The 27,404-nt window shown below is 36.5% G+C and overlaps 1 protein-coding gene across 3 annotated transcripts; it reads left to right on the forward strand.

The window, feature by feature from the left end:
• Window positions 1-13,356: 13,356 nt before the first annotated feature.
• Window positions 13,357-26,509, forward strand: LOC113650691 (transcription factor PU.1). Of its 3 annotated transcripts, none has more exons than XM_027159151.2 (6): window positions 13,357-13,476; window positions 15,788-15,829; window positions 18,484-18,616; window positions 23,810-23,943; window positions 24,197-24,317; window positions 25,655-26,509. In XM_027159151.2, exons 2-6 carry the CDS (start codon window positions 15,809-15,811, stop codon window positions 25,972-25,974), a joined length of 729 nt encoding a protein of 242 aa, XP_027014952.1. In that variant the 5' UTR covers window positions 13,357-13,476; window positions 15,788-15,808; the 3' UTR covers window positions 25,975-26,509. The 3 variants fall into 3 exon arrangements, with proteins under 3 accessions (XP_027014952.1, XP_047662738.1, XP_047662736.1); XM_047806782.1 differs by lacking the exon at window positions 13,357-13,476 and adding an exon at window positions 14,928-15,320 and having other exon boundaries at window positions 25,658-26,509; XM_047806780.1 differs by lacking the exon at window positions 13,357-13,476 and adding an exon at window positions 14,930-15,320.
• The last annotated feature ends 895 nt before the right edge of the window (window positions 26,510-27,404 follow it).

A 27,404-nucleotide genomic window follows, 5' to 3' on the forward strand; every position in this document is an offset into this window, starting at 1 on the left:
ACACACACCTGCACACACACTCACACACACCTGCACACACACTCACACACACCTGCACACACACTCATGCTCATACACAGTTAAAAGTGAGTGCAAGTTCATATGGCAGTATTGATATCATAGAATCGGATCTAAACATCAGTGACATCACAAACTTGAGCTGCTGGAATGAACCTCCTTATCTCTCTCTCTCTCTCTCTCTCCCTCTCTTTTTCCTCCCTCTCTCACTCTCGCTAGCTCTTTTTCAGTGTCGTAATGCAGAGAAAACATGCTGTTATTCAGTCAAATGTTCAGGACAGGTGTGTGTGTGTGTGTGTGTGTGTGTGTGTGTGTGTGTGTGTGTGTGTGTGTGTGTGTGTGTGTGTGTGTGTGTGTGTCTGGGGGAGGGGGTGTTTATGTGTAGGTGTGTGTAGGTGTGTGTGGGTGTGTGTTTGGGGGTTTCCCACTGTGTATAACTCATTTGCTTAAAGACAAAAATTCAGTTGGGATTCCTTGGAAACTGTAAGCACTCACACCTGGACTGCTAATTACTTAGTGACCCAGTCAAGGCCTGGACACACACACACACACACACACCCATACACACACACTCACACTCACGCACACACCCATACACACACACACACTCACACACACAGGGAAACAAAAGAGTGACAGATTGTGTGTAGGTAAGAGTTACAGAAAACGATTTGCATATTGCGGCTCTTAACTGCTAACAGACCACAGAGCCAAAAAAAGAAAAAGAGAGTGTTTGTTATTCACTTTACCACATATACAAAATATTAAACGAATCACAGAATAAATAAACTTTTATTTAAATTATTATTATTATTATTATTATTATTATTATTATTATTATTGTCACTTAGCTTGACTGTGAAATTGCTATCTGACACCGATAGCTGATAAAGATCAGAAATAAAGACAGACAGCGACACTTACACACACTTTATTTTAATAACATTTTTCTTTCCTCACATTCCTCTAGCTGAGCTTACATTCGGTTGGGATTTTCCTCCACCCTAATGTCAGATTCCAAACAAACAATGAAACACATGAATCGTCATGTTAGCATTCTTCATTTCCTTGTAATTTTTTGTAGACACAGTGAGCGGTTTCAAACAAAGCCAAAAAGGAAAACTTGTGATTTATAAAACGGAGAAACTCACCAAATTTCAAATAGAAAGCAAAAATAAATAAATAAATAAATAATTTATTTTATTTACAATAAAAACTACTGTTCTGGTTGTCATATGTTTTATTATTATTATTATTATTATTATTATTATTATTATTATTATTATTATTATTAATAACATTTATTTATTTATTTATTTATTTATTTATTTATTTATTCGTTTTTATTTATTTGTTTATTTATATAGCCCATTCATACATTTGGGGTAGATTTTTACATTCAAATTTGTAATTAATTTATATTTATATAATTCTATGAAGCTGCTTTGTGACATTGTTCGCCGTTAAAAGTGATACACAAATAAAGATGAATTAAATGAACAAAAAAGAGTTCAAAATGCTTCACAAAACAACAAGAATGTAAACAGCAAATACAAACATTACAATAGAAAAAGGGGAGAGCGAGGAGTGACTCCTTACACATACAAACTTTATTCATTAACTTTATTCATATCACTATATTCTTATTCATATTATCGTGCTGTATTCACATGCAGTATCTCTTTAGATTTTGTCGTAGATTTATTTTTTACTTGTATATAATTTCATTATTTTATTTTCCATCCTTGACTATTTTTATTTTGCATGTTGTATTGTGTATAATTGTATATGTGACCAATAAAATTTGAATCAGACCCCGAAAATGAAGCAATGATTTTTAAAATGAAAGATATTATATCTTTATATTTATTCATTCATTTTCTACCGTTTATCTGAACTTCTCGGGTCACGGGGAGCCTGTGCCTATCTCAGGCTTCATCGGGCATCGAGACAGGATACACCCTGGACGGAGTGCCAACCCATCACAGGGCACACACACACTCACACTCTCATTCACTCACACACACACAAACTATGGACAATTTTCCAGAGATGCCAATCAACCTACCATGCATGTCTTTGGACCAGGGAGGAAACCGGAGTACCCGGAGGAAACCCCCGAGGCACGGGGAGAACATGCAAACTCCACACACACAAGGCGGAGGCGGGAATCGAACCCCCAACCCTAGAGGTGTGAGGCAAACGTGCTAACCACTAAGCCCCTATCTTTATATTACATGTGAGAAGTATTTTGCTTCTGCAAATATTCTGCATATTTCAATACTTCTGTTTAATGTTCATTGTAAGCTTTACTTACTTTCTCTTACACACTAAGTAGAATAAAGTTTGTGAGTTGGAACCAAACTGCCTTGAGCCATGCTAACTTCAGCTAAGTTCAGCTAATAAGTAGAAAGTGTTATGTCACACGTGTCAAGAGAAAGGCCCTCGGAGTCGTCTCCTGTCCTGCATTCGTTCGGCTCCTTTAAAGACAGCCGTCTGTAGGGAGTCGGTTTTGTCTGGTTTTTAGCAAAGCTGGTTTGATAGCAGTCTGAAATGTAAGTGAAAGGTAAATGTGTCAAAGGTGCAAAGGTGATGCTTTTTAGCCAAAAGACTCAACCAACTGCAGGTGTTTCCATATTAATAACATTACAGTAATGTACATAATTCATTTTATTTGTCATACACACAATCATACACTGTAAACATACACAGTACGACATGTAGTGAAAAAAAAAGAGATAGATAGATAGATAGATAGATAGATAGATAGATAGATAGATAGATAGATAGATAGATAGATAGATAGATAGATAGATATCAAGTATTTCAAAGTAGAACAGAAAATATATTCAGAAAAAATATAATGAGAAATATCATAAGCAGGCATGGTGGCATAGTGGTTAGCACGTTCGCCTCACACCTCCAGGGTTGGGGTTTCGATTCCCGCCTCCGCCTTGTGTGTGTGGAGTTTGCATGTTCTCCCCGTGCCTCGGGGGTTTCCTCCGGGTACTCCGGTTTCCTCCCCTGGTCTAAAGACATGCATGGTAGGTTGATTGGCATCTCTGGAATATTGTCCGTAGTGTGTGTGTGTGTGTGTGTGTGTGTGTGTGTGTGTGTGTGTGTGTGTGTGTGTGTGTGTAAGTGAATGAGAGTGTGTGTGCCCTGCGATGGGTTGGCACTCCGTACAGGGTGTATCCTGCCTCGATGCCCGATGACGCCTGAGATAGGCACAGGCTCCCCGTGACCCTGATAATCGTTCAGTTGTTGCGGACATTGCTCATATCGTTGAGTGCTGCTGTAATGTGATTTATCTAGTCTTGATGAAATGTTGACGTGACAAAGGCAGACAAGTTTCTCGCCGAATGTGACATATGGTATGTGATTAGCCTGAGGTACATTCGTGAAGCGAATGAATGAATGAACGAACGAGCAAGTTACTTTTACATTAAACCGATGCTTGTCAAAATTCTGAACAATTCTCAGGTAGAGAATTCCAGTGTGTGTTGCCTTCATAACATAAATCTGACTCCACCCCTTTAAGCACAGTCGCTATGCCATTAGCAAAAGAAAAATCATCCTGAAAAACAACAACACAGATTTCTGAGCTATAAATGACACAGGAAGTCAAAGAAGGGTTTTTTTTTTTTTTTAAAAAAAAACATTTGGCCAAATATAAAGTCATGAAACTGCACCAGTGCCAAAACATGTCTTTCCTGATAGATGACATTCGGAGTGGACATTGTTTACGGTTATTTTTATAGAATCTCCCTTTCCTGGTGATATATATATATATATATATATATATATATATATATTTTTTTTTTTTTTTTTTAAAACATGTTCGTTGGGTTCACACATCGCTTTCACACATCACTTTCATGTGGTTTTTAATATCCAGTCTGGCAGGTTAACCTAGCACGTGAGATAATCATCTTGTTTTTGTGGAGACCCTCGTCCAATGTAAGCCTGTGTAGCACACACACACACACACACACACACACACACACACACACACACACGCAACTCCTCCCCCATCAAACAGGTGCAGAAGTGTCATCTGTAACACAACGGCCACACAAACACTCTCCCACTGAGGGGTTTTCCAAAGATGCACTTGATCAGATGGACTTTGGAGAAACATTCCTGTTTCCCTTTAGTGATGTCTGTGAAGGAACTGCTGAACATTTTTGGACTCTGTGTGAAGATTCTCATGAAAACCCAGTGTGATAATATGAATATGGATTATTATGATTTATTCATCTTATACAACTGCGATGTTTATTACTTAAAGAAGATCTTTTTATTTATTTATAGCACCACAAATGTTAAATAAATGTCACCTCACTACGGTATAAGAAGTTATAAGATTTATGGCAGTAATTCTGATTTCTTTATTTTTTTTTTTTGTACTTACGAGAAAGTGTTGCGTTGAAAGGTTTATACTTGGCAATAATACGGGTTCATTTCTTCATGGTAAGTGTTAGCATCTTTCCCACAGGTTTGGGTGATTTACAGTCTCTGTAATGTTTGTGGGGGAGAGAAATAAATTTCAGCTCCTGTAAAGTGTGACAGGAGAAAGTTAAGCAAGTGACTGGTGTAATAAAGTTATAATTCTCTCAGTGTGAGAAGGTCAAGGTCATTTTCTTTTACATCCTGAAGATAAAAATTATAATCTGCTTTACCATTTTATACCACTGATTATGAAAACAGGTTAAAGATACAAATATATATATATATATATATATATATATATATATATATATATATATATATATATATATATATATATATATATATTATTACACTATACAGTTGTATACAATTCACTACACAATACTACACTATACTACACTATACTACACTATACTATACTATACTATACTACAATACACTGTACTACACCACACTACACTATACTATACTACACTAAACTACTCTACACTATACTACACTATACTATACTACACTGTACTACACCACACTATACTATACTACACTACACTGTACTACACTAAACTAAACTACACTACACTGTACTACACTATACTACACTGTACTATACTACACTGTACTACTCTACACTATACTATACTACACTGTACTACTCTACACTATACTATACTACACTACTACGTACTACTGTACTACTCTACACTATACTATACTACACTACACTGTACTACACTGTACTACACTATACTACACTACACAATACCACTCTACACTATACTATACTACACTACACTGTACTACACTGTACTACTCTACACTATACTATACTACACTGTACTACACCACACTATACTATACTACACTACACTGTACTACACTGTACTACTCTACACTATACTATACTACACTACACTGTACTACACTGTACTACTCTACACTATACTATACTACACTACACTGTACTACACTATACTACACTACACAATACTACTCTACACTATACTATACTACACTACACTGTACTACACTGTACTACTCTACACTATACTACACTACACTGTACTACACCACACTATACTATACTACACTACACTGTACTACACTGTACTACTCTACACTATACTATACTACACTATACTACACTACACTGTACTACACTGTACTACTCTACACTACACTGTACTACACCACACTATACTATACTACACTATACTACACTACACTGTACTACACCACACTATACTATACTACACTATACTACACTACACTGTACTACACCACACTATACTATACTACACTATACTACACTACACTGTACTACACCACACTATACTACACTACACTACACTGTACTACACTGTACTACTCTACACTATACTACACTACACTACACTGTACTACACTGTACTACACCACACTACACTATACTACACTACACTGTACTACACCACACTATACTATACTACACTATACTACACTACACTTTACTACACCACACTATACTATACTACACTATACCACACTACACTGTACTACACCACACTATACTATACTACACTACACTGTACTACACTGTACTACTCTACACTATACTATACTACAATGTACTATACTACACTACACTGTACTACACTACACTATTCTATACTACACTAAACTACACTATACTGTACTACACTAAACTACACAATACTACACTATACTATACTACACCACACTATACTATACCACACGACACTGTACTACACTATATTATACCATACTAGAATGTACCGTACTGTACTATACTATACACTGTGTAATGCGTAACCACTATACTATACTATACTATACTATACACTGTATAATGCGTAACCACTATACTATACTATACTATACTATACTATACTGTACTATACTATACACTGTGTAATGCGTAACCACTATACTATACTATACTGTACTATACTGTACTATACACTGTATAGTGTGTATCAATTGTACACTTCAATATTGCACTATACTATACTTTACATTACACTATCCTATACTATACTATACACTGTGTAATGCGTAACCACTATACTATACTATACTATACACTGTATAATGCGTAACCACTATACTATACTATACTATACTATACACTGTATAATGCGTAATCACTATACTATACTATTCTATACACTGTATAATGCGTAATCACTATACTATACTATACTATACTATACTATACTATACTATACTATACTATACTATACTGTACTATACTAAACACTGTGTAATGCGTAACAACTATACTATACTATACTATACTATACTATACTATACTATACTATACTATACACTGTGTAATGCGTAACCACTATACTATACTATACACTGTATAATGCGTAACCACTATACTATACTATACTATACTATACTATACTATACTATACACTGTATAATGCGTAACCACTATACTATACTATACTATACTATACTATACTATACTATACTATACTATACTATACTATACACTGTATAATGCGTAACCACTATACTATACTATACTATACTATACTATACTATACTATACTATACTATACTATACACTGTATAATGCGTAACCACTATACTATACTATACTATACTATACTATACTATACTATACTATACACTGTGTAATGCGTAACTACTATACTATACTATACTATACTATACTATACTATACTATACTATACACTGTGTAATGCGTAACCACTATACTATACTATACTATACTATACTATACTATACTATACACTGTATAATGCGTAACCACTATACTATACTATACTATACTATACTATACTATACTATACTATACTATACTATACACTGTATAATGCGTAACCACTATACTATACTATACTATACTATACTATACTATACTATACTATACTATACTATACTATACTATACACTGTATAATGCGTAACCACTATACTATACTATACTATACTATACTATACTATACTATACTATACTATACTATACTATACTATACTATACACTGTATAATGCGTAACCACTATACTATACTATACTATACTATACTATACTATACTATACTATACTATACTATACTATACACTGTGTAATGCGTAACCACTATACTATACTATACTATACTATACTATACACTGTGTAATGCGTAACCACTATACTATACTATACTATACTATACACTGTATAATGCGTAACCACTATACTATACTATACTATACTGTACTATACTATACTATACACTGTATAGTGTGTATCAATTGTACACTTCTATTACACTAAAACTATTACACTAAAATTACACTATACTATACTTTACATTACACTATCCTATACTATGCTATACACTAAGTAATGCGTAACCACTATACTATACTATACTATACTGTACTATACTATACACTGTATAGTGTGTATCAATTGTACACTTCTATATTACACTATACTATACTTTACATTACACTATCCTATACTATACTATACACTGTATGGTGTCTATCGATTGTGCACATTTATACTATACTATACTTTAAATTACACTATTACTTCTATTAATTTTTATATTATTCTTTATAAGAACCTTTTGTTCTATGTTTATGTTCTCTAAAACTACTTTGAGACGATGTCGATTGTAAACGACGCTATACAAATAAACTTGAACTGAATTGAATTGAACACTATACTATACCTTACACTGTATAGTGTGTATCGATTGTACACTTCTATGCTATGCTATACTATACTATACTATACTATACTAATTTTCTACATTATACTACACTTTCCTCTATTAAACTTCACTTTATGTTTCTTTACTGTACCATAATACACTTTTCAGCACTGATACACCTTCAATGCATTATTTTCTGTATAATAGCTATATTCTAGTATAAAACAAAAACAAAAAAAATAATAATAATAATAATAATTGGTTTTTTTTTTTTGTATTTGCAACATGATTTAAATTGATTCATATTTTAAAAATATATTATAATATATGTAAATATTATATAATATAATAAAAAAAACATTAGTTTTAGATCATTATTATTAATTATTAGAATTATTATAAGTGCCCTGCGATGGGTTGGCACTCCGTCCAGGGTGTATCCTGCCTTGATGCCCGATGACGCCTGAGATAGGCACAGGCTACCCGTGACCCGAGAAGTTCGGATAAAGCGGTAGAAAATGAGTGAGTGAGTGAGAATTATTATAAATATTAGATTATTAGATAAGTCTGTAAAAGATGATTATTAATTATAGTAACATTATTATATAAATATAAAATATAAATATAAACATAAATGAGGGTACATATACTAGATATATAGGATATAGAAAGATACTTCTGCTCCCTAGTCTGAAGTTTGTGGATGACACGACTGTAGAGGGTCTTATCACCAACAATGATGGGACACACTACAGCCGTGCCATCCACAAACTTCATGATGAGGTTGGTGTTGTACTTTGGTGTGCAGTCATGGGTCAGTAGGGTAAAGAGCAGGGAGCTGAGTACGCATTAATGGGGCTCCTGTCCTCAGTGTGATGGTGCTGGACGATACACAGTGAGTTGCTCAGGCCCAAATGGTCCAGTTTCTATATTAACTGTTGTGGAATGATCATGTTGAATGCTGAGCTAAAGTCTATGAACAGCATTCTCGCATATGAGGTTTTTCTGTCAAGATGGGTAACTGTTGTATGGAGAGAAGTGGAGACTGCATCAACAGAGTACCGGTTGGTCCGATTTGATGTGTTGCAGGACTAACCATTCAAAGCACTTTGTAATGATGGGTGTCAGTGCATCTCCTGGTACTGAAGTGGTACTACTCTTTTTCGTGTACTGGTTTTTGGCTTTCTTGATGCCACGAGACAGGATGGCTGTTCTGGTCTAGGCCAGCATTGTCACCGGCTCTGAAGGCAGCGTTACAGACCCTCAGTAGTCTGTAGACCTTTTCTGACATACATGGTTGCTGATTAGTCCATGTGGTGATGGCCCTGAATTCCTTTACATCATCAGTGTATTCAGTGACTAAGTTTCTGTATTCCTGGATGTTGATGTGCTGGTTGTAAGTGGCTGCATGCTTGAACATGCCCCAGTCTGTGGTGTCAAAGCAGTCCTGCAATGCTGAGGAGGTACCTTCTGGCCACACTTGAACTTGTGACTTTCTCACTTGGTCTGTATGATGGCATTAGCATAACAGTGATGTGATCAGACAGGCCAAGGTGGGGGATGGCTGAGGCTTTGTTTACTCCTCTGAGGGTTGTGCAATGAATTTTTGCAAGCACAGACTTGGGGAAGCATGACTGAAATCCCCAGCAATGATGAGAAGTGCCCCATTCTGGTGGTTGTTGTCTGAGCACATGGGGATGTAAACAGCGACCAACAATACGGTCGAAATTTGGTCGTCACTTCACTTTCAGGAACTCTACCAGGCGTGAATGGTATCTGAAGACTACCACAGCATCATGACAGCACGATTCATTGATGTAAACATAAAACCCACCACTCGTGTCACTTGTCACCCTCAACCAAGGCTCTGTCCACTCGATAGCACGTTGGCCGGTCGAGTTGAATGGAGTGCGGAATGCTGTAGTTAAGAGACAGCAATCTCTCACTGTGCTCTAGATCTAGATCTAGGCTAGATCTGAAGAGTCGTACTGTATGTGGTCCATCTTTACTCATTTACTCATCATTTACTTGGTAACGAGCAGTGGCTATAACAATGGATGGAATTGTCAAAAAGATGCTCTACAGAGTTTACTTTGAAAGATGGCTAGCAGAGACTCACGGTTGTATATATGCCTTGAGGTAGACAAACCCATAAACGACGTGATGTGACATACGGCTAAGTACGGTGACACATACCCAGAATTAGTTTTAATTAACCCATCCAAAGTGAACACACACACCGTGAACACACACACACACACCGGGAGCACACACCCGGAGCAGTTTGCGGTTCGGTGCCTTGCTCAAGGGCACCACCTCAGTCGCGGTATAGGAGTCAAACTCTCTAACCATTAGGCCGTGACTTCTCCACAACGACTTTAAACACAACGACTGACATCAGGATAAACACGTAAAAACTGTACCTCCAGGACAGAGAGGAGCCGCTGCATCCACACATGCTGCCACCACCTTAACAATGTGTTTAGTAATAATAATTATTCTTTATTTATTTTTGGAACGCACCGCCTGCAGTTCCCCTTCTGACCTGCCAGAGGGAACCCCTTAACTAAATACTAGGACTTCCAGGTTGCTGCCCAGCACTTCCGGGTTACCATTATTTAAGACATGCTCTCATATTATGTTGTGAAATGTTGTCTGGTTTACCTGTGATGCTGAGTAATGATATTTCTGTAATTACTTTCATTGTGTATTGACCTCTGCCTTTGTTTCATGGATTTATGTTTGCTATTGTGATTTGGATTTGTTTGCTGTTCTGGTGGATTTACTGGTTTAGGGACTATTTCCCTGTTTATGCCACTCCATTTACTGCCTGCTGTCACTACTGTGTTTGCCCTGTGTTTATTCTAATAAATCTGCAGACCACCTCCGTCTCACTTATCTATTACTTTTGTATTCGCTTTATATGTAAGAAATGATGTACTAAGTATTTAGGATACAATTTCAATAAATCTTTTCTTTTACTTTCACAGTTTGTGAATCAATCTTGTAAAAATAACAGAATGTTTATTGTTCATTCATTCATTCATTTTCTACCGCTTATCCGAACTTCTCGGGCGTCATCGGGCATCGAGGCAGGATACACCCTAGATGGAGTGCCAACCCATCGCAGGGCACACACACACTCTCATTCACTCACACACACACACACACACACACACACACACTCTCTCTCATTCACTCTCACACACACACTCACACACTACGGGAGGAAGCCAGAGTACCCGGAGGAAACCCCCAAGGCACGGGGAGAACATGCAAACTCCACACACACAAGGCGGAGGTGGGAATCGAACCCCCAACCCTAGAGGAGGCAAATGTGCTAACCACTAAGCCACCGTGCCCCCAATGTTTATTGTTAAAGATATTAAATAAAATAAAAGGCTTAGTTATTATTAATAGCTCCCTTTAAAGTGAAAATAATTCAAGCTTTTGTGCTTTTGACTGTTCGCCCAAAAAAAAATAATTTTTAATTATTCATTGATTTAGACATAACCTGGAGACACTTATCCCCAGCACAGCATAGATGAGAAACTCTACACATCACCTGCCTCATCTCTAAACAGTGAACTGAGTTTATCTCTATGTTATTTCCCATAAAGCATTGGGAAAACTGGAGGGAAATTTTTTCTCTGTGTCTGACGGCCTGTATTATGGCACTGAGTTTAACTGCCGCTCTTTCGCTCTGATTTGCTCTGCTGGGGCTGATAAGTCCACCATCTGGAGTACTGCGCTCCTTTATAAACACCATCGCACTGTTTACTGTGTAAACAAATCACCATGCCTTTCGTACCGTGGGATCCCACTGGAGCTCACCTGCTGGGAAATGGTGTTGCGCAATCCTTAGGACTATATACTTCATAAACCGGTGGGGGTTAAGGTGAGCGTTGGGGGATGGGGAGGGGAGGGGAGGGGAGGGCGGTCTGAGGGCAACAGTTTGGTGAGGACAGATTAAAATAAGACTTTATAGAATAAATTAATGAAAGAATGGAAACATAGACAGACATCGTCAGACAGAGAGACAGACAAGTGGGGTAGATTAGATCGCTGGATGGACAGACTGATAGATAGATAGATAGATAGATAGATAGATAGATAGATAGATAGATAGATAGATAGATAGATAGATAGACTCACTGACTGAATGATTTACAGGTGAAAATAAGGAAGGAGAGAGAAAGAGAGAGGGTTGGACATATAGTCTTATAGATGGTTGGGTGGACAGACAGACAGACAAACCTATAGGTGGATGAACAGAAGAAAGAAGCAAATGGACACAAAGGCTGATAGGGTGGATGGACAGATCGACAAAAACAGACAGACAGACAGACAGACAGACAGACAGACAGAGAGATAGATAGATAGATAGATAGATAGATAGATAGATAGATAGATAGATAGATAGATAGATAGATAGATAGATAGATAGAGACACTCCATTAACTGTATAGCCCACATGAACCCCATATTTTGGGGCGTGTCCTAAATGACTAAACAGCCAAGTGTGAAAGTTGAACGATGTCGTTCCATGCTGTTTCTCGGTGAAGAACGTTGTCCTGTTTTTGTCTGAGAATACAAACATATTTCACATATTATTAAGTTGTTGGTTGTTGGTTTCAAATCTTAAACAATATTTTATAAACGAACTATAATGTGATTAAATAGTGAGCTGATTGTTGTCTAGGTACCTGGTTAGTAACAACATGCTAGCTCAGTGTGCAAGACATGAGAGCCATGTCCTTAACTCTCACCTGCTCAGCTGTAGAAATGTGATAAATGGAAGTTGCTCTAGATAAGCATCTGCCAAAATTGCGTTAATGTAAACACACACACACACACACACACACACACACACACACACACAAGTAACACTCATAAACTAATTAATAGAAAAATAATAATAATTAGCATTTAGTGAAAGGGTGTATTACAGTTTCTCTTAAATGCTCACAAAAAACATTAATAATAATAATAATAATAATAATAATAATAATAATAATAATAATAATAATAATAATAATAATAATGACTGATGATAGCTGATGTGTATAATATAGTTAATATGAGACAGAGACACACACACCGTTAGTGAGAAACATTTGCATGATTGGCACAGAGATATAGGGGAATCCACACAGGGCTGTGTGTGTGTGTGTGTGTGTGTGTGTGTGTGTGTGTGTGTGTGTGTGTGTGTGTGTGTGTGTGTATAAAAGCACAGCAGGTGTACGTTACAGGTGACTCTCTCTGCTCTTCACTGGATTTTAGCTGCTGATTTTATTCGTTCCATTTCACTCTGAGGTCCTAACACGGTAACATGGCATACACACACACTAACACACACAAACTAATTTTTATCCGCAAATCATATGCTGTGTGTGTGTGTGTGTGTGTGTGTGTGTGTGTGTGTGTGTGTGATATGTTAAAAAATAAGTCATTTAGTTTTTCATTTAGACTGATATTAAATCTATATTCACGTTGTTATATCGAAGTGTTTTGCCACGTAATAAATTTATTCTTTAATCGATTGACATTTAAACTGCGTCTTCATTTCAATTTAATCTTAAAATTTATTAAAACATATTCATTAATCTCACGATTTATTTAACATTTGTGATAACGTGTCATTTTTTCACTTGTCATTTTTTCACTTGTCATTTTTTGTATTTTAGAGTTTTGTACAATTGTTCATTGTAAACAATTCAAATTTTTTTAAAAAAATCATAGATTCGTTAATAACATTTCAGCAGTCGATACTCCAGCACTCGCATTGTTCTGTGTGCAGTTTTATTTATTTATTATTCCATTGGAAATATAGTACAGTTGTAACAGTTAACATTTACCAGTTTATTTGTAGATACTATCACATGCTGTAGCTTAACATTTATTGTTAACGTTAAATGAACTTAACACAGAATTAGTTCATCAATACAAACGAATTTTAATTAGATTTATATATTTTATTTATAATTATAACTTCATATTTATTTAGATGTAACATGATCATTAATTTGATGTTAGGTACACATTAATCTTGATCTTGATTGATTGAATAAAATCGCGTGTTCAGTTCTAGGTTAAATTAATAAATTAACATTTATTTGTATATATAATATTAATGGGGACCAAATGTCCTGACAAGTAAAAGTGTGTGAGATGCAGTGTTCTGCTCTTCTATATGAAATGTGTCATGTTGAAATCTCTCTATGAGGACCAAATGTCCCCATAATAACTATTTTAATCTTGTAGGACATGCCTTTCATTCCAATGCAGTTTTTCTTAGCGTGAATGAGGTTCAGGTAAAAGTTTACGGTTAGGGTAGGATTTAAGGTTCGGGTTAGTGTTGAGATAGGGTAGTGGTTAGCTTGGTGTTTGGGTTAGAACTCAATTTAGGGTTAGGGTTAGATTTTGGGTTAGGTTTGGATTTAAGGTTGGGGTTGGGGTTAGAGCTTGATTTAGGGTTAGGGTTAGGGGTTAGGTTTATATTTCGGGTTAGGTTTGGATTTAAGGTTGGGGTTGGGGTTGGGTTAGGGTTAGAGCTTGATTTAGGGTTAGGGTTAAGGTTAGATTTCGGGTTAGGTTTGGATTTAAGGTTCCGGTCAGTGTTGAGATAGGGTTGTGGTTAGTTTGGTGTTTGGGTTAGAGCTCGATTTAGGGTTAGGGTTACGTTTGGATTTAAGGTTGGGGTTGATGTAGGGTTGTGGTTAGGGTTAGAGCTTGATTTAGGGTTAGGGTTAGATTTTGGGTTAGGTTTGGATTTAAGGTTGGGGTTGTGGTTAGGGTTAGAGCTTGATTTAGGGTAAGGTTTAGGGTTAGATTTTGGGTTAGGTTTGGATTTCTGATATAAGATTGTGTTTAGCTTGGTTTTAGGTTCAGAGCTAGATTCAGGATTAGGGTTAGATTTAAATTTTAGGTTCAGGGTTAGGGTTAGATTTAAGGTTGGGGGTAGGGTTGATATAGGGTTGTGGTTAGCTTGGTGTTAAGGTTAGAGCTAGATTCAGGGTTGGGATTAGATTTAGGTTTAGGGTTAGGTTTGGATTTAAGGTTAAGGGTTAGATGGTGTTGGGGTTACATCTCGATTTATGGTTAGGGTATCTGCGAAGGTAGCATGATTCCACTATCACAACAATCCATTACATGCTTGAATAAGGTCAAGGTAAGGTATTAGCGGTAAAGTTAGAAATAGGTTCAGGTTTATTTGTTGTTGTTAGAAAGTTAGGGTTAGGTTTATATTTAGGTGCTACATTAAGGAGTTGTGTTTAAGGTTAGATTTAGGTGTTTAACTTCTCTGCAAAGAAGCAGGAGGTTTCATTGATATCTAGCAGCAGGCACATCTAATTCCTCCTGATTATATCTGGCTTTAAATAAATGATCAGGCGTGGCTTCTGCTTGGTCGAAATGAGCCTACACCCGGACCGTCCCTTTTACGTATAAGATCAGACAGATCTGGGGTTCAAGTTAGGGTTAGTTTTAAGGTTAGTTGCAGAGTTGGGATTAGTATTAGATCTTGAGTTATGGTGAAAGCACAGCATTAATTAACAAATCAGTGGAGATTACTCACAAAGACAAAATCACAAACTGTGTGTGTTTGTGTGTGTGTGTGTGTGTGTGTGTGTGTTTTAGGGGCGTTTCACAGGATACAGCATGTTGGCCAGCCTCGAACCAGTGAGTCTCATTTTTACCTCATTTGTATTTATAACTTATTTATACAGAACATTTAAAAACATTAACAAATCATTTTTACAAAAAAAAAAGTATATAAATATTTTACAATGTTCAATATTTAATGCAATGTTTTTTCTGTCATTGTGAAGAATTTTAAAGAGCATGATTTTATTGAAGATTTTTGTTCTTTGTAAGCTAAGAGCACTTTTGTAGTTTGGTGGGTTGTTGTTTTTTTTTAGCAGTTGCTTTATCTCCTGTATCAGCTGATCACTATGACACATTTCTAAAATTTGAATAGAATTTTACATTTACAGTAAATGACATTCATTAGATGCATTCCAACTTCATTTCTGTGTTATCGCCTCGGGGCTTTTCACGTGTCTGTGTCTCGGCAGTGATACAGTCGATAAAATTTAGAAACGGAATTACTATTTATTATTTATTATATAAGTCTTACATCTGTCTTTTTTTACATCCGTCTTTTTCTTTTTTTTTTCTTTTGTATGTACCAAATATTTTTTAAGTCCGTCATACACTGGATAACAAAAAATGTTTATACACCCCTGCTAAAATTTCAGGCTTTTGAGATAAAACATAAATAAATAAATAAATAAATAAATAAATAAATAAACAAACAAACAAACAAACAAACAAACAAACAAATAAATAAATAAAATGTCTGTAACGTGTAACTGTAATGTGGAATATCAACCAACAAAATTCAAGTAAAAAAACCAAAAAATAAAAGGTTTAGAAGGGGAAAAATATATCAACATCATATTTAAAATCTAAAACCACCAAAGCCCGGGGGCACGGTGGTTTAGTAGTTAGCACGTTCACCTGACACCTCCAGGGTTGGGGGTTTGATTCTCGCCTCCGCCTTGTGTGTGTGGAGTTTGCATGTTCTCCCCGTGCCTCTGGGGTTTCCTCCGGGTACTCCGGTTTCCTCCCCCGGTCCAAAGACATGCATGGTAGGTTGGTTGGCATCTCTGGAAAATTGTCCGTAGTGTGTGTGTGTGTGTGTGAGTGAATGAGATGTGTGTGTGTGCCCTGCGATGGGTTGGCACTCCGTCCATGGTGTATCCTGCCTATGATGCCCGATGACGCCTGAGATAGGCACAGGCTCCCCGTGACCTGAGGTAGTTCGGATAAGCGGTAGAAAATGAATGAATGAACTACCAAAGCCTTGAGACGAAGAGAAATAAACAAATCTATATACAAAAGATACAATGACTTTAGCCTCATTGTTCTAGCCTTGTGACTCGTCCTAGCCTTAATAGAAAACAGGCGATTTCAGATGTGCAGCAATTAACATATTAACAATAAGGTAAGTGATTTAAGGAATGGGATCTCCAAAATATCCTCATGAAATATTGCCACTCGAGATCCTACATGTTTCAGATCGGGTATAGATCTGAACTCTGATTGTGTCATTCCAAATTGTTCTTCTAAAGCCAAAATAGACTGATATTCGGAACGTGTCATGACCCGCAGAAGAGAAACAGTCCCTTAGCATTATGCTACATCACCACGCTTGACCGTGTTCTTTCCGTTTTCATCCTTGTCCTTTCATAACATTTTTGATGGACATACAGTTCCCGTCCCATGCCGATGATCTCCTTCGTGCTGTTCCGTGGGACTTCTTCTGGGAATTGTTTTGTTTCTCTGTTCTAATAAATACTTTTGAGATCCTGTACACACGTTGTAAGCTCTTGGTAGATCATGGCTTCGGCAGATGATAGCAGAAGCAGCAGATCTGTATGATCTGGTTTATGATTATTACTTTTAAACACGAGATTGTGATGCAATTCAATTAAGTGAACATACAGTATGGACATTTATATTGTACAGCATGGAAGAATACTGCCAAGGCAATACATCTACCTACATCTTAGTGGAACCTTCGCTTAACACCTCTCCTCATTCACGTTTATTATTCTCCTTATTTATGTCTTTTTACCCTCTTTTTTTATCGTGGCCACGAACGCTCTAACAAGGTACAGGAAAGAATGTTGTATACTTTATTACTGTGTGCTGTTTTCCACTGACACGTAGCTGGATATGGGATTGCTATGAACAAAGACTGTATACACACAGCATTTACAAAGCAAATTATACACACACACACTATTATAAACCTTTTTTTTTTCTGAAATACAAATGAAGGCTGCTCTGTGTGTGTGTGTGTGTGTGTGTGTGTGTGTGTGTGTGTGTGTGTGTGTGTGTGTGTGTGTACATGCATGCAAATATGTGCCTCTGGTGAAGATGTTTCACTTTTCATGCACTTCTTAAATGCTGTTACACTCATTTTGTAACTGTGTCTAATTAACATAGAGGATTAGTCTTGAGTACAATACACACACTCACGCACACACACAAATCCACAGAAACAAACACACACACACACACACACACACACACACACACACACACACACACACACACACACTGAATTACAGCCTTTGGGAACAATCCTAATTAGTTATTTATATACTAAATCAGTCTTTGCTTAATATTTATTTTTTAATTTATATTAAATGTATGTATGTATTTATTAATTTATTTATTTATTTATTTGATTCATTTGTGTGTTTATTCCTTCATTCATTTCTAAGTAATCAAAGTTAAACATCGCGTGTTTGTTTGTCCCACAGATCCGCTACCTGCAAGAACTTCATCCTCAGGATCCTTCAAGCGGAGGAATGGACCTGGACGTGATAGACGAGTATCTGAAAGAACAGACCAGACAAAACATCCAGACCCGGACAGAGGAAAGTCTTCTAGCAGGTTTGTGAGAGAAAAAAGAGCCTGAATAAAAGATTCGCAGTTCTGTAGATGCGGAAAGCTTTATTTGGTTATTTAAAACAATCAAAACAATCAAAAATGATTAAAGAATGAAGCAGCCAAACGACCTCAGAACAGCGCCCCCTTCTGTCTGCAACAATAAAAATAAACACACAAATAATATCATTATCATTTCTATTAAATATCTCCCACTTTACGACCCATAATCGTCCATTACAAGCAATTATTAAACGTTCGGGTGGGAGTTAAGAGGGTTGAGGCGAGAGATGTTAATCTTAAACGTCAACATGATATGATTCGATTCTCGTGTTAAGGTAATGACTCGCTATTCAACAACTGAAGTGATATAGCGTAATATCATACGAATAATAATAATCGGTACGTTATACGAAATGATACGATACGATAAATGATATGATACGAAAACAAAAACAAACAAAAACATAGCGAGACATTTCTCAGTCCTTTTTCGACTCACGATCGTTGCCGATGCTTACAAAAGATTTAGCGGTATAACACTTTTAACAATGGATTCTGTCACAAAGCAGCTTTACTGAAATATACTGTATAAACTCCAAACTGAATCGTTTATTAATATGTTTAAATCTTTCTTCTTGTAACTGATCAGTGACACCACATCCTGATGGATAAAGCCACGTTTTTATCCTGAAATACTTTGTTCTATTTTCTATCAGAATATCCTGTTTCCTTTTTAAAAGGGATAATTGTTTAATAATTAATTGCTGAATAATTAATAATATTATATTAATATTACATAATAATATTATATATGTAATATTAATAATAATTAATAATATTATTGCTGAATAATTAATAATATTATATATATATGTCTATTTTCTTACTTTCATAAATGTACATTGAAATTTTTCGAGTTGTGCTAAAAAAAATGATGAAAACAATCTTATTTTAAAAAATAAAAGCATCATTAAAAATACTATCAATATTGAATGAGTCCAAATTAAGAACAACTACATTTTCTACACTTAATCTATATTTAAGGGGGCTAGATCTCTAGTACCTGGCACGCAGCTAGAAATGTTTTAAAAATTAAGAGGAAGAAAGTTTTTTGTTTATTTGTTTGTTTTTTTATATCAATGTAACTTAAAAAAACATCCACTTTGAAGAAACTGGCCAAAAAATTAAATAAATAAATAAATAAATACATAAATACATAGATAGATAGATAGATAGATAGATAGATAGATAGATAGATAGATAGATAGATAGATAGATAGATAGATAAATAAAATAAAATCTCGAAACACAGAAAGACAATCGCAAAAAATTTAAATTTTTATGATTTTATATTTTTATCTGTAAAAAATAGATAGTGTAACATTGTTACATAGTGTAACATAATTACTCTTGACAGGATAAATATGATAAAATGTCTCTCTGGATAAGAGCGTCTGATAAATAACAAAAACAAAGTTTTAGTGGTCAGCACATTCGTCTTACACCTCCAGGGTCGGGGGTTCGATTCCCGCCTCCGCCTTGTGTGTGTGGAGTTTGCATGTTCTCCCCGTGCCTCTGGGGTTTCCTCCGGGTACTCCGGTTTCCTCCCCCGGTCCAAAGACATGCATGGTAGGTTGATTGGCATCTCTGGAAAATTGTCCGTAGTGTGTGAGTGTGTGAGTGAATGAGAGTGTGTGTGTGCCCTGCGATGGGTTGGCACTCCGTCCAGGGTGTATCCTGCCTCGATGCCCGATGACGCCTGAGATAGGCACAGGCTCCCCGTGACCCGAGAAGTTCGGATAAGCAGTAGGAAATGAATGAATGAGTGAGAGAGTTTTAAATCTTAAAAAGGGATCGAACGGTTTTGATCTTGCATAAACTAAGATTGTGGTACATTTGGTCTACATGACCTACAACAGTGCCAGAGTTTGTATTCGATTACAACACAAAAGTGTCTCTCTGGGAATCCTACAATTTAAACACACAAACCTTCTGAGAAAATTGTTCAGAATTTCTCATTTAAGTTCTAATATGATTTGGTGAAGAAGATCTAAGAGCTAAAAGGATATCAGAGCAGCTCTGTCTGTAGATCCGACGGCAATGAAAATCACAGGTTTATATGAATACGCCGTGTGTGATACGTTATGGTTGCTATAGTAACAGCTCATTTACATGGTCTTTGCTTATACGGAGTTTGTGATTTGCAAACTGTTTTGTATATGTTACACAACATGAAGTGGAACTGAGAACAGGGAAAAGTTTGACATGTCATTCATTAAAGAATTAATAATAAAAAAAAGGAAAGAAAATTACAAAATGTTTGTATATGTAATAATACTAATTAAGTATATAATTATATAATTATAAATAATCCAGGAACATTACACTAATAATAACTAATAAAAGTTCAGAGCATTTAAGTGAATATATCTATATCTCTGTAATATAGTTCATTCACATCAAACAAACATGAAGATGACACAGGGCTACGCTACATAAAGACGACACAGGGCTACATAAAAACAACACAGGGCAACGCTACATAAAGACAGCACAGGGCTATGCCTCATAAAGACGACACAGGGCTACATAAAGACAACACAGGGCTATGCTACATAACGATGCCACAGGGCTACGCTACATAAAGACGGCATAGGGCTAGGCTACATAAAGACAACACAGGGCCACATAAAAACGACCCAGGGTTACACTACGTAAAGACAACACAGGGCTACATAAAAACGACACAGGGTTACACTACGTATAGACGACACAGGGCTACGCTACATGAAGGCGACACAGGGTTACATAAAGATGACACTGGGCTACGCTACATGAAGACAACATAGGGCTACGCTACATAAAGACGGCACAGGGCTACGCTACATAAAGACAACACAGGGCTACATAAAGATGACACAGAGCTACATAAAGATAACACAGGGCTACACTACATAAAGACAACACGGGGCTACACTACATAAAGACAGCACAGGGCTACATAAAGATGACACACTGCTACATAAAGATGACACAATGATACACTACATTAAGACGAAACAGGGCTACATAAAGACAACACAGGGCTATGCTACATAAAGACGACACAGGGCTAAGCTGCATTAAGACGACACAGGGCTACATAAAGATGAAACAGGTCTACATGAAGATGGCACAGGGCTACGCTACATAAAGTCGATACATGGCTACATAAAGACGTCACAGGGCTATGTTTTATAAAGACAACACGGGGCTACGCTACATAAAGATGGCACAGGGCTACACTACATAAAGTCGATACATGGCTTCATAAAGATGACACAGGGCTACATTATATAAAGACAACACGGGGCTACGCTACATAAAGACGGCACAGGGCTAGGCTACATAAAGACGACACAGGGCTACATAAAGACGACACACAGCTACGTAAAGACGACACAATGCTACACTACATTAAGACGAAAAAGGGCTACATAAAGGGAACACAGAGTTACATAAAGACAACACAGGGCTACGCTACATAAAGACGACACAGGGCTAAACTGCATTAAGACGACACAGGGCTACATAAAGACGTGAAAGTGGTTAGCACGTTCACGTCATGAAGTCTTCATGAAGATGGCACAGGGCTACACTACATAAAGTCGATACATGGCTTCATAAAGACGACACAGGGCTACATTATATAAAGACAACACGGGCTACGCTACATAAAGACGGCACAGGGCTAGGCTACATAAAGACGACACAGGGCTACATAAAGACGACACACAGCTACATAAAGACGACACAATGCTACACTACATTAAGACGAAACAGGGCTACATAAAGGGAACACAGAGTTACATAAAGACAACACAGGGCTACGCTACATAAAGACGACACAGGGCTAAGCTGCATTAACACGACACAGGGCTACATAAAGACGTCAAAGTCTACATGAAGATGGCACAGGTCTACGCTACATAAAGTCGATACATGGCTACATAAAGACGACACAGGGCTACATAACTGACCATTGTGCAAATACTGTGTAAAGTGCATCTAATTATATATAATTACTGATATACTGAATACAAAAATTAATCCCAACTTCACAACTGTACAACATTTATAAATTACAGATGATGTCACATTGGCGATGGCGTGGCTTGGATTTAACACACCCTAATGCAGGGGTAAAGACGAATCATGGTTTATCAGACGAAAACGTAACAAAAGATGACTTAACTTTAACAAACGTGATAGGAAACAAAATCTAAACACGACAGGAGACAACAGAAAATATAGAACACTTTGTAAACGATGACTCGATAAACAATCGACACAGGAGGAGGTGTGTAAATAACAATAGGAGTAATAGGAAACAGGTGAACTCATACAAGACATGATCACATGACGATAACAACAACACACCTGCCAGCGTCCCCCAGTGGTCCGGCAGGGCGTAGGCTCAGTCTCTGGCCCAGTCTCTGACAGCAGACTACAGGAGATTCTGACTGCTGTCAATATGTTTGTACTAGTAGCTGCACTGGAGAGAGTCAGGACTCGGTGGTCTTTCAGTGTGAGACGTATGTTTTTCTCTTTGTTGATAACATTTTCAAATTTTAGCTTTAATTTGTTTAGAGAAAAACAGAAATACTTATTAAAAAATAAAACACGACAAATTCTTCAAGACCTAAATGTCTACTTTCATATAAGCTCCATATTAACACTACTGTGGAGTGAGACATGATAAAGACCTTCTATCTATCTATCTATCTATCTATCTATCTATCTATCTATCTATCTATCTATCTATCTATCTATCTATCTATCTATCAAACAACAACAAAAACAGGCAGAAATTCAATTTTTATGTTATTTGTATACACATTATCTGTTTTATTATCTTTTAGTGTGTTTTTGTTACACTATCCTCTTTAGTCCTGTAATACCGGAGTGCCATTATTTAATCTCAGTGCCTCACCTAAGCACTACGATCAGCTTCGGCTGTTTTAAATGTGCCATAATATTCTAATTGAAGAGAATAATATCGATATCGAATGTTTCCTGTAGTCCTGAAGTGATCACCTGTGCTGTAGATACACCGTGTTAGTTTGTACTGTATGATCGGAGCAAGCTAATAATTAGTATTAGTTTGTTATTGTGATTAATGTTTGTTTGTGCACTAACTGTTCGGAAAATCGGCAGAAAACAGTTGGTCGGGTCCATTTGCCTACGAGTGGCCCTACAGAGGGACGGTGGGGGCAGAAAACACATGCTGTGAAACAGAGCAGAGTCAACAACAGCAGGTGTGGATGAATCTATCCAGCTATAATGAGTGGGTATGTACCGGTACTGTCATCCCTAAATCACACACACACACACACACACACACACACACACACACACACACACACACACACACACACACAGAGTTCACAGTTGTGTTAGACTCTCTATTTATCATTCACAACTTGTTTTCACAACTTTTTTTTTGTCGCTCAATGTGTGTTTGTGTGTGTGTGTGTGTGTGTGTGTGTGTGTGTGTGTGTGTGTGTGTGTGTGTGTGTGTGTGTGTGTGTGTGTGTGATTTAGGGAGGACAGTACCAGTTTGATCCCCCTCCCTGCAGTGACACAGATTCACACTCCTCCAGCTCGGGGTATCAGGAGTTCCCTCCGTCTCCTCCATCGCACTCACACACCACTTCTCTTTCGGGTCAGTCTACTCACATCTCAACGAATTAAAGATAAAAAAAAAAGAAAGAAAGAAAGAAAGAAAGAAAGAAAGAAAGAAAGAAAGAAAGAAAGAAAGAAAGAAATGTCCACAAACTTCCACACAGCAGCTACGTAGTTATTATATATATATATATATATATATATATATATATATATATATATATATATATATATATATATATATATATATATATATATAGGAAAAACATTTCATTTACACTTGTGCTCAGCTATATATGAGGACAGTAATGAACGACAGTAATTTATGCAGAAATAATGTGGAATCATTTGTGGAATATTATGAATTCAAATTGTACATGTGAATGCTGAAAAGAATTATTCATGTGTAAAAATCACATCTATAAAAAAATGACACCTCACGTCTTACCCGTGAATCAACAAAAGAAAATAAATGAATTCCATGTGAGGAAAAATCATGTGAAAATTCGTGAATCGTGTAAAAAGAATCAAACAGAAACGAATGAATCATTTGGAAAGAAATACATATGGAGATAAATAAATTATGCATGTGTAAGTAAATAAGCCGTGTAAAAATAAATGAATCATTTGAAAATAAGAGAAAAATCATGTGAAATTTAGAAATTTATCATTTGGACACAAATAAATCATATATAATCACGTTCAGAAAGGATTGAGTCATGTGAAACGAATCACCTGGTAATAATTTAATTGTTGAAAAAAAAATTACAGGTGGAGATAAATGAATCATGTGAAGAATGACGCATGAAAAAAATGAATCAAGTGAAAAATGATGAGTGAAGATAAATGAATCATATGAAGAATCACGTGTGAAAATAAATGAATCATGTGAAGAATAACATTGAAATAAATATGAAGAATGACATTTGATAAATGAGTCAAATCGTGTGAGGAATGATGTAAAGATGAATCATGAATCATGGAAAATATAAAGTGTCTAAATCATGTGAAGAATGACGCATGAAAAAAATGAACCAAGTGAAAAATGATGTGTGAAGATAAATTAATCATATGAAGAATCATATATAAATGAATCATATAAATGAATCATATGAAAAATCATGTGTGAAAATAAATGAATCATTTGAAGAGTAACATTGAAATAAAAGTTAAGAATGACATTTGATACATGAGTCAAACCGTGTGAGGAATGATGTAAAGATGAATCATGAATCATGGAAAATATAGATAAAGTGTCTAAATATTTCATATGTGAATCATTTTGATATGACTCTTCTGTACTCTTCTGGACTCACATTATGATTTTTTTAATCATTTTTTTTAAGTCGAGACATTTATAGTGTGTTTGTGTTCCAGCAGGTAAAAGGAAGGAGCGTCTATTCCAGTTCCTGTATGAGATGCTGCAGACACCTCACATGCGCAGTTGCATCTGGTGGGTTCAGTCGGCAAATGGTACTTTTCAGTTCTCGTCACAAAACAAAGAGAAGCTCGCCGAGATGTGGGGCAAGCGCAAGGGCAACCGTAAAACCATGACGTATCAGAAGATGGCACGTGCTTTGCGTAACTACTCACGCACCGGAGAGATCTATAAAGTGAAGCGCAAACTCACGTATCAGTTTACCGAGAGAACGCTCAGGGGGCTTCAGAACAACGCACAGAAATTCACCCAAATCTAACTGTAGCAACGACAGGATAAAAATCTAATCCCTTTGATGTGGGACAACAACCTGAATAAATACTGAGTATTTGTAGTGAATTTGAGACTCATAATTTTGCTCAAATTATCCATATTGATTTTATCTAAAAAGAAAAAAAAAATGACAGAAATATTTTGTGATTCAAAGGAATTTTGTTTTTCTTCATCACCCTCAGCATGAATACGAATCTTACACAATACACGATTGTAACTTTAAACAAGGACGCGTTTACAGCGTACCTTAAAAAAAAAACGAAGAGTACCTGAGCAGTACCATTTTTTCTGACAGTGTTTGTAAATCTGAGGATTGTCATGTTGCTCTTAGCTACGTTCTAGTAGTGCAACTGTATAGCAGTATAGTAGAAAGTAATAAAAAGTGACGTCTTTTTTTTTTTTTCATTAAAAATGTAATATTTCTACTTTTGGGTTTCGGTCAATCGCATGTAAATCTGAGAATTGTTGTCCAAATGCACCGTTTAGTTTGTAATGAAATAAAAATCGATCGTGGGAAACTATTTCATTTACCGCTTCATTTGTTAACCTTTTGCTTAAAGGTCTTTAACAGAAATCTGTGAAGTTCAACATAGATTATTTATTCATTCATTTAACTGAATGATGTTTGTTTGTTGTGTGTGTGGAGTTTGCATGTTCTCCCCGTGCCTCGGGGGTTTCCTCTGGGTACTCCGGTTTCCTCCCCCGGTCCAAAGACATGCATGGTAGGTTGATTGGCATCTCTGGAAAATTGTCCGTAGTGTGTGTGTGAGTGAATGAGTGTGTGTGTGTGCCCTGTGATGGGTTGGCACTCCGTCCAGGGTGTATCCTGCCTCGATGCCCGATGACGATGATAGGCACAGGCTCCCCGTGACCCGAGAAGTTCAGATAAGCGGTAGAAAATGAATGAATGAATGAATGATGTTGTCCTGGTAGCTCCAACCCAGAATTTATCATGAGTCTAACAGGAGTTATTCTAACATGGGGTCTACCGGACGTCTAACTAGAGTCTATGTAGAGTCTGTTTACAAGATATCTAGAGGCTATTTAGAGTCTACCTCAAAAGTCAAGAAGCTTTTATTGTCATTTATACCATATAGCTGTTGCAGTACACAGTGAAATGAGACAAAGGATCAGGGTGCTACATAAAACAAAGACAGGGCTAAGGACATGTAAGTAGTCCAAGATACATAAAGTGCAACTGTGCAACCTGGTGCAGACAGTATAGGACAAAAGACAAAAAGACAGTGCAGGGCAAAGGACAGTGCAGTCTATGGAGACCTGAAGTCTATGCAGAGTTTATATAGAGTTAATGTAGAGTCTGTTTAGAATTTATCTGGTGTCTATTTGGACTAAATGCAGAATCTATTTAGAGTCTATCTAGAGTCAAGGTAGAATGCATGTAAACTCTATTTGGAA

Source organism: Tachysurus fulvidraco, chromosome 23 (genome assembly GCF_022655615.1).
Source record: "Tachysurus fulvidraco isolate hzauxx_2018 chromosome 23, HZAU_PFXX_2.0, whole genome shotgun sequence".
Taxonomy (NCBI): domain Eukaryota; kingdom Metazoa; phylum Chordata; class Actinopteri; order Siluriformes; family Bagridae; genus Tachysurus; species Tachysurus fulvidraco.

Coding starts and splice junctions, on each gene's coding strand:
- LOC113650691 (XM_047806780.1), top strand. CDS start 15,273: ATGATTCCACTATCACAACAATCCATTACATGCTTGAATAAGGTCAAG. Junction 15,321..15,787: donor CATGCTTGAATAAGGTCAAG/GTAAGGTATTAG, acceptor TGTGTGTTTTAG/GGGCGTTTCACAGGATACAG. Junction 24,318..25,654: donor ACACACCACTTCTCTTTCGG/GTCAGTCTACTC, acceptor TTTGTGTTCCAG/CAGGTAAAAGGAAGGAGCGT.